This window comes from Eulemur rufifrons, chromosome 16 (assembly GCF_041146395.1).
Source record: "Eulemur rufifrons isolate Redbay chromosome 16, OSU_ERuf_1, whole genome shotgun sequence".
Classification (NCBI taxonomy): Eukaryota; Metazoa; Chordata; class Mammalia; order Primates; family Lemuridae; genus Eulemur; species Eulemur rufifrons.
This window is the reverse complement of record NC_090998.1, coordinates 78169702-78185172: the sequence shown is the minus strand read 5'-3', so window position 1 is coordinate 78185172 and position 15471 is coordinate 78169702. Positions and strand designations below refer to the sequence as shown.

The following is a 15471-nucleotide window of genomic DNA, read 5'->3' as shown; positions in this document are numbered from 1 at the left end:
TTCAGCGTGTGATTTAGAGGAGGTTTAACCTTTCTTTAAACCCCTATTTAAATTTTTAACGTGAAACAAGGGCAACAATATCTGCCCTTCCTGCCTTCCTGCCTCTGTAGGTTGTTACGAGGTTAAATAATATAATTAAGTTAAACAGAGAGGAAAAAGTCAAAAGAACAATGATGCTATTATTGCTGCTGCTATTACTAATTTGAAATTTCTCTTCTTGTGGAATATAGGGCTTTAATGAGATGGGAAAGTCATAGAGAAGGCTACGAGTTGGTTACTCTGGGGTTTTGTGGCTGCATCTCCTCATTCCCACCCACGCACTTCCCTGCACAGATGCTGCTGAGCCTACCGTTGCTCAGACACTGTCGGTATCATGGCTGGGACTGGGAGGGGGGACGATGCGGTTCTCACCAACACCCTTTTCTGGGCAAGGCCAACTAATTGCTATGGGAAGCTACATGATATTTTGGGGGGAAATCTGTCTTTGAAATTCAGAAACACCTGTCTGTGGTTCTAGCAACCCTTTGTGTCAAAATGTTTGCTTCTGTCAGTAAAAGGAGTACTCCAAAAATGTTTCCTGGTAGTCTGTAAACAGGGTCTCAGATCACAGCTGCCAGTTTTCTTAATACATAAGGTTTTAAAAGTCTACCTCACCTTTTACATCCTCTTGGTGTTTAAGATCAAGAGAAGAAACATTGCGAGCCAAACAAAAAGTATGTTTTGGAAAGACTTGCCAACTTAGAGAGTTGGAACTGTCCTCCAATGTGTTTATTGACAAGTTGTTACCATCGTTTCTAACAGAAGACTGTACTGAAGATGGCTCTCACAGTAGCTTCACCCTGGCTGGTTTGCGAGGTCCCAGAGGGCAGAGGCTGTGACATTTATCTTTGTATTCTCTGTGTCATGCAGTGACCAGAGTAGGGGCGCAATACCACAAAAACGACAGTAATCTCTCAACACTCAAGAGGATTATGTTCCTGAAACCCATGTGTAGGAGAATCCCGGGTTAAACAATCCAAGATCTATTGGGGAAAATAGTTAAGGGTAGTCACAGCTACACATATGAAAGTTGCTATATATGGCAAAGACCATGCAGCAAGTAAGGAGAATATCAACATTTATACATTTTAGGTGAACAATGAGTACAATACTATTAATTTCCATTTAATCACCCTTTGGTTACCAGAGACTTTGCAAGATGGCTTCCACCCACTCTTTTAAGGAATAGCTATACATTTATTTGTTTCCCCCTGGGTCTGATGTTTGATGCAAAGTTTCAATGCCTTTTTAATTTTAATTTTAATTCATGCTGAGTGACTCCTGGAAGAGATATAACAGTGCAAGTAGACTGCTCCCTAATTACCCATTGGACAAATTAAACTCATTCGGAACAAACGTCATATCAACAAATTCAATTAATGCCTATCCCTAGAAGCTGATTTCAGTAACAAGAAGTTGAAAGAAAGATAAGGACTCAAGGCAGCACAATACCTCGTGCAGGGGAAATGCAGCTTCATAGGAGCCATTGGTGAGCAAACGATTCAGACCTAAAACAACACAAAAGTCCACGTGATTAATATTCAGTCTTAATCCTCACAATGTTCAAGACAAATGTAAGCGTGATACTTTTTGTAGAAAACAATCTAAGCTTTCAAAAGTGATTCAGACCCCCTTGGGGGCACCAACAGTTTAGATGGAAAGCTTTTCTGTCTGTCTCCTAGGAAATTGGGATCAAGGGCCGGGAAATCAGTTTTTCTTCTCTCTTTTTTTTAAATTTTAAAATATCTAATTGTCAAAGATTGAATATATCCAAGGTGTTATCAAGGGAGTAGAGGTTTTATGAATGACAAGCATGGCTAGAATTAATGCAAACTTAAAACCAAAGGAAGAAGTCTGAAATCCCCAAATACCAAATGTAGTTTGCTATACTAACATACTACTTACCAATTTTGTTTTTTCCTTCTTCATACTTTATTCTTTGTAAAATATGATGCACAATTCTACTTCTTGTGGCGTTGTTGAAGAACGTGTCTTTGTTGTGTATGATGAAGCTGCACACACATTAAAAACACAAGTTGAGAATTAATTGGAGGCAAGAGATCTAATCTTGGTTATAATTTGGTGTTGTTCAGATGCAGGTATCTTCCATCAGTCATAGAGAAGGTGTGTCTGGAGCAGCATTAGAGATCCCAGAGATTACACCAGAGTAGGAGGCTCATAAGTCTGAGCAGTTTTGGTTCTCAGAATCCTGAGCATTAACATCAGCATGTTAGGAAGGATCTGGAACTAAATAAAACTAAGAAGACCTAAAATAAACTAATAGCAAGTCTAGGTCTTGTATCTTGTTTTTTCTCAGCAAGGTCATTAGATAAGGTCAACTAAAAATTCATTTTGTTTTTATCTCCTCTTGTCTTTTATTCTTCCCCCTGCCATATCATAACTAAGTGGATTTTCAGAAATTTTAAGACCTGAAACTGACTTGAGTGGCAGACACAGGAATGAGCTCCGGTCTGGCTCATGGGTGAGGTGAGAGGTCAGCCGTTGGAAATCACTCCTGTCCACCCCCTTTCCCATAGTCTTTCCTATACGGAACCCTTCTTCTAAAGCACACACTTAGGATTGCTTTCACTCTCAGCCAGTGGCCCAGTCAGTCTCTAAAGTTTGTCAAGGGCAAGCGTACATGCACACACACACACCCGTCCCCCTCTGATACACATACTGGGCTTTCTAATAGGTGTTCCTATCCTACTGAGGGATAACAGATAGAGCTTCCAGGGCTACATAATTCAGTATAAAGTGGCTATTTCTTCCCTTCTTGGGAATGTGATAAATGGTAGAATATTAGAGATATTGTAAGAGTAATTGCTTCATAAATTATAAAGTTTATCGACTCAGCAAACTTTTATTACATACTTCCTATAAGTCAGATACCACGCAAAGTCATATAAACGTTGGTAGCCATCACCCCTAAAACCCAGCTCAGAAGTCACCTCCTCCAGCAAGTCTCCCGACCCCTCCAACTGTACTCCTTTCCCCAAAAGAATTTACTACTCCCTTCTCTGTGCTATTTCTTATTTTGCAAGCATATCAATTTACTGATCATTCTGTGTTGTCATTTATTTGTTCCTACTTGTTCATAAAATGTTTACACAGGCCACTCTGTAAGGTAATGATTATAAAGACAAAACCCTTGTCCTTGAGAAGCTTACAGTCTACTGAAGACAGAGCATAAAGGAAATGAACATGATCGTGTGGCAGAGAAGGGCTGAATCAACCTCCTTTTGCATGCCTTTTCTCCACCTGAGACTGTGAGCTTATTCAGGACAAAAGGCTGAATCATAACTTCCGTAGCCCTAAGATCTAGTGAGTGGTGGGTGCACAGCTGTGTGAAGGTCTTTTAGATATTGGGGAAATTGCTATTCAATGTTTTTCTTCAAGAAGATGGATTCTCAGGAGTTGTTCAGATGATGAGAGGAAGAAATAAACTTGGCCTAGAGGAAGTGTGGTCCAGATGAGGAGCTTGGTTTAGAAACAGACTTGGGAATGTGAATTTTGGGACAACAGATAAAGGAGAGAAAGGCCACAGAATATGAACACAAAAAGTAAATCATGTGAACTGATTTCTTGGAGAAGTATTTTCTTCCCACTTTCACTTCTCTTGGATTCTTTTACAGAATATTGCTCTTGGAGGGAAATAATTTGCCCTGGTGGATGAGAGACAAATGCTGGTGGGTAAATGAGGAAGCTGCAGCGTTTATCTGATATTCTCTCTTGGGATATCTGAAAACATTTTATAGCATTAAAGAGGAAGAGGAGAAAACCAAGAGTCACATCAAATGTGATGCTTTGTATTTTACCCTCCTCTGCTTTTTCACCTTGTTTGAGACAAGCCATTACATTTTAATACAAAGTAAAGGTGTCATAAAGAAATAGCTAACAAATAAAAAGCACATTTTGACTCACAATCCTAGATGATAACCGAAAGCTGATAAGTACAACCATGCTTGACGAGAAGATTCAGGGCTAAAAGCCCATGTCTCTCCTCCATTAAATGGTTTTCTGCTTCCATCTCTTTTTACAGCATGACATTACATTTCTGAGCACACATAATAGTTCTCCATAATAAGCACCAAAGACAAGCTTCAAATTTTTGTTTCCCTTTTCCTTACATCCAGGTCATACCTGGAGCCTTGAGATTCTATAGTGGGAGCAAACGTACAGGGCATGTGTCATGCACTATTTTAACACTCTGAGTATGTGAATTCATTGAATGCTTACAATAAATAACCCACGAGGTAAAGTAGTTATTGGCTCCGTTTTACAGGTGGAGTATCAGGGAGGTTAAGTGATTTGTCCAAAGTCACTCAGCTAAAAAGGAGCAGAGCCAGGAGTTGAACTCAGGTAGTCTGGCTCCAGAGGCTGCCTGCACAGCCACTCTGCTTGCCTGCCTCCCTCTCTATGGCAGGAACTTCCTGACTCCTGGAGGTTGGTCTCTTGTTTCCGTGCATCCATTGAACCTCAGCTCAGGCCATATCTCCCCCCAGGCTCTGACTTGACGCCGCACTGTGAAATGTAGTGTGGTGCTGTAGAGAAGCAAGCAGAACACCACTGAGTGCAGGAGAAGGAAGATGGGCATTTAGCTCTGGGTGTGCTCAACATCACCTCTGCTTTTGCTAAAGACTGAGGTCAGACAGACCTCAGTGTACACCCCAGCTTTGCCACTTAGGAAGTAGGATTGGGGTCATCCCTCAACGTTTCTGGGTCTCAGTTTCCTCATCTGTGAAATGGGGATAACACTGTAACCACTCTCATAGGGTTTTTGTAGATTAGCGGAGATGACAGGCAGTGCTGAGCCCACTGGCTGGCATTTAAGAAGCTCTCACAGTCAGCTATAGGCATTGCTGTTGCTTCTACTACTTCATATCAAAATTGCCTGCCTCCATGCCCCACTTCTCTGTATGAGCTTTTTGAGGGCAGAGACCAGCTATGCTCATCTCTGAATTCCCAGCACCAGCAAAGAGCTTAGCACACAGCAAACCCTTAAAGTTGGCTCGAATGAACTGAACTTTTGGAGAACACTAGCTAACGCTGGGGGCTATGAGATGCAATCTCATTTCCTTACACCTTGGCCTCTACTCTTGCTTCTTGGAGATCTTTGTACCCACTCTATCTCTTCCTTCCACACTGCATGTCTAAGGATCTTCTCGTGGGATATGGAACAGTCTCATGTTCTCTGTCACTCTTTCAAACTGGAGGATTATGAGAAGGAACAGTGATGATTCCCTGTGTCATGGTTCTCACACTTTTCTTAGCCACAAACAACTTTCTCCAAATGGAACCTCTCTCTCTCTCTCTCTCACCCTCACTCTCTCTCTCTCTCTCTCACACACACACACACACACACAAACACAAACACACATGCACAGTAAGCTGAGAAATTCTGGCTAAAGAAATTCTGTGACACCTGGGGCTCAGTCTCTGAGCAGGGGTCCACGCTGCCTTAGAAACTCGGCCCCAGTCCCACATATTGCTTGGGGGATAGAGAACTGGTGCAAACTCTACAAGGGCCATTTGACCAGGTCTATCAAAATTATGCATATATCCTCTTTACATATAAAATATTGCAATATGCTGGGTCTTTTAACAAGTAAATATTATGCTTGTTCTGTGCAAAACAGTGTGCATCCAGGGTGTGGATATATGGAAGTGGTTAGAGTGTGGGAAGGGATGTATGTATTTTGAGATAGGGGAATGCAAAGGTAAAAAGAACCTACCTCCCTTCCTCAGAGAAGCCTATATTCTAATTAGATAAAATAAGAAACATGCAAACATTCAACGGTAAGAATTGGGGAAAGGTACTCATTAGTGCTAGTTCTAAAATTCACTTATTATAAAATGTGCCACTTTTAAAACAGATAACTGATTTCTTTTTCTAAACTTTCTTCTTAGACCACAGTTATCAGAATAAGACTACCCTTTCTTCACAAATTCTTATAACTGAGGGAAATGTTAGATTAGTCTGAATTATCTAGACTCCAGTACTGTTAGTAGAAATTTCTGAGATAATGAAAATGTTCTAATCTGTGCTATCCAATATGGTGCCCACTAGTTACATGTAGCTATTGGGCATTTGAACTGTGATTAGTAAAACTGAGAAAGTGAATTTTAATTTAATTGAATAAAATATAATTTAAATGGCCACATGTGGCTAGTAGATACTGTATGGACAGCACAGATAAACAATTGCCTAAGTTGTGGATGGCACTTTGGGCATATGGCAGAACCTACCCACAGCCTGCAAGACGGGCTCTTCACACTGTATCTCCCTTTGATTACAATATCTAAAGAGGAGAGTGGGTGAGGAGTACCCTACAGGACTATGTACAGGTTGCCAGAAGACCAGGTCCAAATCCTTCTCTTCTACTTTAGCCCTGTGGCCTCAAGGAAGTCATCGAGTTTCTTTGGAACACACTTACTTGTCAGGAAAATGAGGGTCACATCTTTTAGTCGCCCGAAGATAGGGTTAGGTAGTCACAACATGAGACTTCAGACTATAGAGGCAGGTCATCAAGCCTCGCTGGTAGATGATTCAACTGCTATCCCCAACTGCCTATTTGACATCCCACTTGATGTCTAAGAGACAATTCAAACCAAACATTTCCAAAACAGAACTTTTGATATATACCCTTTTAAAAGAAAAATCTGCTCTTCCCTTAGTCTTTTAGACCTAACAACAACAACAACAACAACAAAATGGCATTCCTGTGCCAATTTCACAAGCTGCAAACTTGAGAGGCATCCTTGACCCTCTTTCTCATGTCCAACATCCAATCCATCAAGGTCTTTGGGTCTCTCATCCCAAATGTTACCCTGAATCTCACCCTTTCTCACCCTTCTACTTCAAAGGTGTTTCCAAGACTACTGCAATAGCCTCCTAACTGTTGTATCTAATTTCACTCACCCAGTTCATCCTCTAAACAGCAACCACAATGACCTTTTAAAAACATGAATAAAATCTTATTCTTTTCAACTTAAAACTCTTCAGTGACTTCCCATAGATTTGGAAGAAAGCTTAAACTCCTTTCCACATAGTCCTACATGGTTCCTGCCTGCACCAATGACCTTATCTCCTCTTACCTTTGCCCACTGTAAACAAGCAACATGGCCCTTGTTTTCTGCCCCTGAACAAACCCAACTTGTTATTGTCCAGGGCTTTAGCCCATGCTTTTCCCAGATTTTTGCACAATCTGTTTCTTCCCAACATTGGGTCTCAACTTAAATGTTGCCTCCTTATCATTCTAGCTAAGATAGTCCAATCTCCTGCTCCACAAATTTCTGTCTCCCTTCCCATTACCTTGTTTTATTTTTTTCCTATGTTTTACTCTTTGAAAATTTTAAGAATGGGGCTGGGGTGGGGGAATATGTATCTACATTTTTGTTGTTTACCTCCCTCCCCCTGCAGAATGCAAGTTCTATGAGGGCAGGGCTTGGTCTGCCTTGTACTCTATTCTAGGGCCCAAGGAAATAAGTAAATCATGTGTTCCACATAGAGATCCACTAGATGTTCCAGAAATTGTCAGATTATGTTATAGATAAATTTTATATTTTTTTCTAATTGGAAGATTCTCAAAATCAGTTTCATTTTATAATTATGCTTTGTATGGGTTACTACTTTGGGAGAAATAAAGGCAATGAAGAGAGTTTTCAATTTGATTTTTTACATATATTATGGAATTTCTGAGATTTATACAACAAGTATTCTCAAAAGTATGAAAATCTCCATGGTTTAAAACTTCAAGTGGTAACTTTGTCAAGAAGCATTTAACTACCTACAGACAGTTTTGTACGATTATTTTGGAAATACAGTCATATTATTGACTGCTATAAATTTAAAAACCCGAGGCTTGTGGCAAAGTAGGAAACAGGACCAGATAACTAATCAAGGCATGTTTCTTGCCTCTGTAGTAAAGGAGCTTGAAGCGTGTGCCCAGCTGGATTTCAGAATTCACCTGAGCGAGTGATTGCTATATGCTTCTTCTTGTTCTCTGTTTTGAATGGTAGTATCTGTTGTAATTATTCTGTCCCTGTCCAGTCATTACATGTTGAAAATGTAGAGAGAAGATAACTTGTCTTTTTCATTCACTAGTTTCTGATTCATGAACAGTCATGTCTGAGGAGCTATATCCAAGGATTTTCATCCTTAACTAACTGATGGAGAATATGAGATCCTGGACTTTGAGTCTGATGAAACATTGGGATAAGAATTGTGGGGATCCTGGGATGGGGATGAGTACATTTTCTGTGTGGAAAAAATTTGAATAAATTACTCCCAGAGGGCAGTCTGTACTAGAGTGAAAGAAAAAAGATGGCCACAATTCCTCCTACTCCCATGTGTACACACTTCATTGTGCTGTGAATTTCTTGTTTCTTCCATCAAGAGGTAGCATCATCTACCTCTCGAATATGAGTGGGACTTGTGAATGGCTTTAATCAACAGAATATGGTAGAACTGAGTCTTATGATTTTTAGGCTGAGGCTCTGCAGCTTCCATTCTTGCCCACCCACTTGGAATGCTGCTTCAAGACTGCCAAGGTAAAGAAGCCTGAACTAGCCTCTCTGAAGATGAGCCATGTGTAGAAAGTAATACAGCCAAGAGCTGGCACCAACCACCAGATCTGTGAATGAGACAATTTCGGACCACCCAGTCCAGTTGGGCAAAGAGACAATTGTAGCCACATGTTAACTGCAGGAGAAACCAGCCCAAGAACTGCCCTGCTGAATTTAGCACAAATTGCTGAAACAAAAGAATAATGAGCAAATAAAATATATATATTTTTATTTTAAGTCAGTAAGTTTTGCAGTGTATTGTTATGTAGCAATAGATAACCAATATACCAGTTTTTTTTAATGGCTGAAGTTGTATTATTTCATAATACAAAAAGAAAAGTGAAGGTTAATGCCTTAAAATAAATATTTCGGGAAACTTTCTTAATTAGATTTTTTAAATAGGTACTTCTTTTCTAACAGGGAGAAGCAAAGGTGATACAGTGTCACTTAAATTATGTCCTCAAATTAATGACAATCTAAGTAGGAACAAAGCAGCCAATTAATTTTTTTTATGTGACAAGGCCTATTTTGAGAGTTTTCTGGACTTTAGGCAATTGCATGCAGTACAATAACTAACTTCTTATCTTCAGCACACTTGTTATGAGTAAAAGGATAATAAGATTATTAGATCATCAAATATATAATTTCGGAAGTTCTGACTGCTTGGTAAAGATTTTCAAGCCTATTTCTTGGATTAAAATGATAAGTTACTAGAATATAAAGCAATGTGAGACATTTTTCTTATTCAAGTGGTCATTTCTAACTTGGCTCCAGAACATTGCCAACCAGGCCTTGACTTTCCAGGAAGGAGACTGGCAGGGATTTCCCTGGGGAATATGACCAGCCTAAGATGAAAGATCTAATGATAATGACATTCGAGGGTCTAAAATGAAACCACCCAGCCATTTCCCTACAATGAGGCCCACATTTGACTAGACTCACCTATTACTGAGAAATTCTACTAAAGTTTTACATTTTCTATTCTTAAATACAGACAGTCAGCCAAAGTTTAGTAGGTATCTGAGAAAATCTATTAACATAAAAGAAAGAGAATAATACAAAGAGACAAATAAAAATAAAGAAAGAAATACGTTAGAGAAAATTAGGCTATTTGAAGTGATGAAACATTAAAAAAAATCAGTATGCTTAGAGAGCTGAGAAGACATTGCAATTGTAAAATAAAGCTCAAAATATGTTTAAAAAGTCAGAACATTATGAACATAAGATATTATTATAATATAAAATATCATAAAAATGATAGTAGAAGTTAAAAACTCAATAGAATCATTTGAATACAAGTTGAGGAAATCTTCCAGAAAATAACTTGAGGAAATCTCCCAGAACAAAACGATATAGACTATCAAAGAGGAAAGGAAGATAAAGACATTTTAGGGTGAACTCAGGAAGTCTAATATCTGAAAAATAGGAATTCCAGAAAGAAAGAAAAGGAACAAATCGTCTAACAAATTCAAGAATTATTCAAGAAAATTTGCCTGACCTGAAAGACAAGAGTATACGGGTTGAAGGGTCCACTGAGTATCCAGTAAAATAGATGATCACAGAGCCACATCAAGATACATTACTGTTATACTTGAAAGCACTGGGGACAAAGAGGCAATCATATAAGCTTCTGTAAGGAGAAAAGTTACACAGAGAGAATTAGGAATTGCAATGAAGTTCTCAGAAGCAATATTGAATTTTAGAAATTAAAGGAACAAGACCTTCAAAATTCTGAGGGAAATTATAGAATTCTGGGTATAGAATTCTATACCTAGCCAAACTATCACAATGAGTGAAGTATAATAAATGTGTATTAGTTTTCTAGGGCTGCTGTAACAAAGCACCACACACTAGGTGGCTTAAACAACAGAAATCTATTTTCTCACAGTTCTGAAGGCTGAAAGCCCAGGATCCAAAGTGTCAGCAGGGTTGTTTTCTTCTGAGTCCTCTCTCCTTGACTTGTAGATAGCTGTCTTCTCTACGTGTCTTCACATCATCTTCTCTCTGCGTGTGGCTGTGTCCTAATTTCCTCTTCATATAAAGATACCAGCCATATTGGATTAGGGCCCACACTAATGACTTCATTTTAACTTAATTACCTCTTTAAAGACCCTATCTCTAAATAGAATCACATACTGAGGTACTGGTGGTTAGAACTTTAACATGTGAATTTTTGCAGGGGACAAAATTCAGCTCATAACGGTATGCCAGATCTCAAAAAATTATCTGCCATGCAATACTTCTATCAGGAAGTCACTGGAGGATGGAAAGTGAGGGTGCAATAAAAGAGTAGAATAAATCAGATCCAGGAAACAGAAGTTGCAACAAAGATGAAAGACAAAGAGAATCCTAGGATATTGGAATAGAAAGATCCCAGGATGACAATTTGTACCAGGAATGGAAAACAAGTTCAGATTGGAACTTGTCATAAGGGTACAGAGTGATTTTCTGAAGAAGATGAAATTGGTTGTATATCTGATGAATCTGAAGTTCCTGAACTTAGACAATTTAGACACACTCTGTCAAACAATTGGCAGAGTTCAGGGTGGAATTAATGATAAGTACTTAGAAAACTTTGAAATTTAAAAATCAAGATAATGAGTTCCTCTAGTTCAATCAAAAACAGTGCAGGAAAGGCAAATGATTCATATTGCACTATAAAACTTAGTTCTGAGTAGCATTTGTACAGTCATAATAACGTAAACACTGATATACATTATGATAATGTAATAAAATTGTGATATAGCTACATTCAAAGGATAAAGGATAAGAAGAATTGTGGTAAGAGTTTGTGAGAATGAAAAGCAGCAAATCCTTATTCTCTGTAGTGGGAAGTCAATAGATTCTGGTATAATTGAAAAATAAGATAAAACAAACCTGGGTTTGAGTCTTGGTTCTGCCAAGCGCCAACTGTTTGAATTTAGAAAAGTAACTGCTCTAAATCTCAGGATTCTTATCTTTCAGATGGGGACAACAATAATACCTACTTCAAAAGGATGTTTGAGATTAGGAGATGTTGCATGCAGTGTACTTATGTGCATATCATGCTCTTAAATGGTGGCTTTATGACTTACTATTAGCTCTCTATCGGTCACTTTTTATAGGAATTACTGACTCTCATGGTTTAAACAGGCCCCAATGTATGATATAAGTACATGCTATTTTGAAATCAGATCTTATGAAGTCTTTTTTGTTTAATAAAATAGTTTTAGACACATAAAAATGCACTTGAGAATAATATTAAACACCTGTATTCCTACTAACTTGAGGAATAAAAGTTTGCAAATACAGTTGAAGTTCCCTGATGTGCCCTTCCTCAACTGCATTTCTCTCTCCTAGAGGTAAACACTATCAGGAATTTTTTATAATCTACAATATGTATGTATTCCTAAAAATATAGTATTATATGTTTTATAACTTTACAGAAATGGCATCATGCTATACTTACGTTACTGCAGCTTGTTTGCTTGCTGAAGTTCATTCATGTTGATACGAGAAGTTCTAGTCCCGTCATACTCTCTGCTGCTTAGAAATCTATTGTATGGGGACACTACAGTTTACTGGCTCATTCTCTTGCTGGTGAATATTTAGGCTATTTCCAAAGTTTTATTATTATAAACATTGCTATGGTGAACATTTTGTAAAATGCACATGTGCAAGTGTTTCTGGACAATGTACATACTTAGGAATGGCATAGGTGGGTCTAAGGGTACATGTACATTAGGACAGGTCTTAAGAAAGAAGTAAAATTCAAATTTAGGGGTTTTATTCACCCATATGTCACAATATCCTAATGTGACATGATCAATGGTGAGGTGTGTTACAGTGAATTTGATGCTAATAATGGTTAGAGTGCCTACATTTGGGAATGATTTTTTAAAAATAAATGAGAATGGATTTGAGGTGCCTTTTTAATAGCTTCATTTTACTCTCATGTATTCTAGTATGTTTTCTACAGGAACAGAAAAACATGAGGGAGTATGTTGCATAAGTAAACATAACCATGTGTCATGGCAGAAAAAGGTTGGAAAATTGTTGATTGAAATAGTATTTTAAAAAGTCAGTTACCTAACAAAAGGATATGCATTAATTTGGTCAGAGATTGAAAACCTATTGGTGAGATACAGTAGACCAAACAGTACCTTTGGCATTGGCTAGGTATGTGCAACCAAGAGAACTGGGAAAGTGGACAGTAATCTGGATAATTCTAGAAGAAGAGGAGGGGGTGGGAAGAGGAAATGATGGGGGAAAGAAAAGGAGAAAGAATGCTGTAGAAAAGAAAAAGAGGAAGAGAGAAAAAAATGATATCCTGGGATTGGGAATACTTTAGATCAAATCCTATGTCTAAGACCAGACCATGAAAATCAACACATATAGAATTCACATATATTATATACTTAGATATCAATTTCCACCAACATTATTAACAAAATAGATGGCATTTATTGAATATTTACCATAGGAACTGATATGATGTGTTAACTTTCACAATATTATATGGGTATTATTATTCCCAATTTACAGATGAAGAAATTGAAGTGCAGAATCACATGCCTTATGAGTTACAGACCCGGGATTTGGGGCTCAGGTCCAGTTGACTCCAGAGCCTGTGTTCCTAACCAGAGCTCCTTGGAGCTCCATCACTAACCCTTAAGGACAGAGACTGTGATTCACTCATCTTCGTCTGGCCCTACACAGTGCCTGTCACAGAACTGATGCCTGACACAGACTGAACTGAAATATTGAGAATGAAAACGTGAAAGCATCGCAATATTCAAATTTATTAGAGATCCGTTCTATTTGCTATTCAAAAGTAATTCAGAATAAAGAGGAAATTATTTTTTCTAAAAAATATGTAAAACAAGTTTAGCATCATAAATGGGTTCTTAATTAATCCTCAGACCAGAAAAATCCAATTTAGAACAAGCCAAGCCTTCAGCTTTCCACTAATGAAGGTGCTACTATAATTCAGTCAATAGTAAGATTGTTTGAATTACTTAGGCAATTGTCGCTGCATAAATTTATTATTGAGTGACTCATCCATGACTAGCATCTCAGTCTGGTCTCTGGCATGGGTCTTGTTTTCACATTCCCTTATCGAAGGTGAGCTGTCATGAGTGTTGACTGAAGGGACAGATCTATCTACTTCCCTGCAGCTTGTTTGTATTGCTGTGAGCAGTAAAGTCCTAGAACCTCTGCCAAGCATCTGAAAATTTTGGAAGTTGGTGAAATTTACCTTCCATGATCCCCCTGTTTTCATTTTTTTCCCCCTTTGGCTTTTTTCCGCCTTTACCATCTTTGTGGCATCCTTTATCTGTCCCTGCTACAGCCAAAATACCCCTCCCTATCTCTTTTTTTCTCCCCTTCTTTATTTTAAACTATTCATAAGGGGGTGTAAACAAAGAACAGCACTGAAATTTTCCTCTTTCCAGGGGACATTTTTATTTTAATTGAGGATGACTTTAGCCAAAGAATTAAAGTCTAAATTGTAAAATTCCAGGTATTAGAGAGTGTGGTGTCTATTAAGTTATCTAATTACCGCTTCTATGTCCTTCTCTATGATGCTGGAGCAGAGACTCTGAAAACTATATTTCTGCTTTGCTAACTGTCTCTACGACTTGCTCTGTCAGTACGGGGCATGAAAGGGAGATTGGCAGGGAAAACAGGTGGAAGGGACTTGGTTCTTCTTGTTTGCCTGCCTGCTCCTGTCAATGTTGCACGAGAAATGATCCTCCATCCTCACAATGGCAGTTGGTTCCAATTTCTAGCTTAAAGAAAATAAACACTCCCCAAACTAGGCTCACTCCATTGCCCCACACCCCTGAGGTACCAGCCCCAGCGAGGCAGCCTCTCCTCCTCTGAGCTCCTTGGTTCTGCCCCCACCTCTTCTTTTTGCTCCCCCAGCCCTGGAGGCAGTAGCTGCTTCGCTTCCTGCAGTTCTTATCCCCAGTTGCTCAGAATGGCTTCTTGCTTCTGCCCACTATGTAGCTCAGGTAGGTGACTTACCCTCTCTGTATCCCATTTCTCCATTTCTAAGTGGCCATAACAATACTACTAGTCTCATGGGTAGCCCTGTGTCTAGTGAGCACTCAGTAACTGTCAGCTGTTGTATCACAGAAAGAGCATGGCTTTGCAATTAGGCAGACTTGGGTTCTAACCCCAAAGTCTACTCGCTACTGTGTGGCCCTGGATAAAGTATTTAATGTCTGTGAGCCCGTTACACCTTCTGTGTAAAATGAGGATAATAAAATTATGTCGCAGGGTTGTTGCAAGGGTCAAAAAAGATGATGATGAAGAAGATGCAGCACAGAGCCTGGCTCAGAGGACCCATCTGTGTGGCTCTATAGTTTTATCACCTCTGCTCTTCCTTGTTCCCTCCGACCACTGTGGTTCCCGTGACTTCATGCACAACTGATTACACATGGACACTCCACCAACACATGTGATCCTAGTTCCCTTCCTTCCCCTTCATGTTAACCCTTTCTTATTTTATTGCACCTAAATTTAACACATCTTCCCTTTTTCCTATAGGTGCTTTAAATTGCCTTTTACCATTTTGATGAGAAAAATAGCCTCTGGACCATCAAATTTAGTATGCTAAGGCTAAAAATTTTAAAAATATATACATACAAACATAAATATACATACGAACACATAGTGACATATATATTTTTCTACTGTAGTATAATACTTGTCATATAATAGACACTGAAAGTATTTGCTGAATGAGTGAGCTGATAAAGGGAAAAACAAACTATGTATTTACAGATTAATGCAGTAAAACATTTCCAAGTGACTTATTCACAGATAGTCTCACAAATATTGAGATAACATATCCAACTACCTACTGGACCCCCAGACACC

General features: G+C 38.7%; 1 protein-coding gene across 4 annotated transcripts in view; it reads right to left on the bottom strand.

The window, feature by feature from the left end:
• ANO4 (anoctamin 4) overlaps positions 1-15471 on the bottom strand; it is a 325441-nt gene that overhangs the window by 64539 nt on the left and 245431 nt on the right. For all 4 annotated transcript variants that reach the window (XM_069490108.1, XM_069490103.1, XM_069490107.1 and 1 more), the window contains 2 exons: positions 1945-2051; positions 1492-1547 (listed from right to left, as the gene is read on the bottom strand). In XM_069490108.1, the coding sequence (XP_069346209.1) occupies positions 1492-1547; positions 1945-2051 (163 nt within the window). The remainder of the gene's footprint in view (positions 1-1491; positions 1548-1944; positions 2052-15471) is intronic.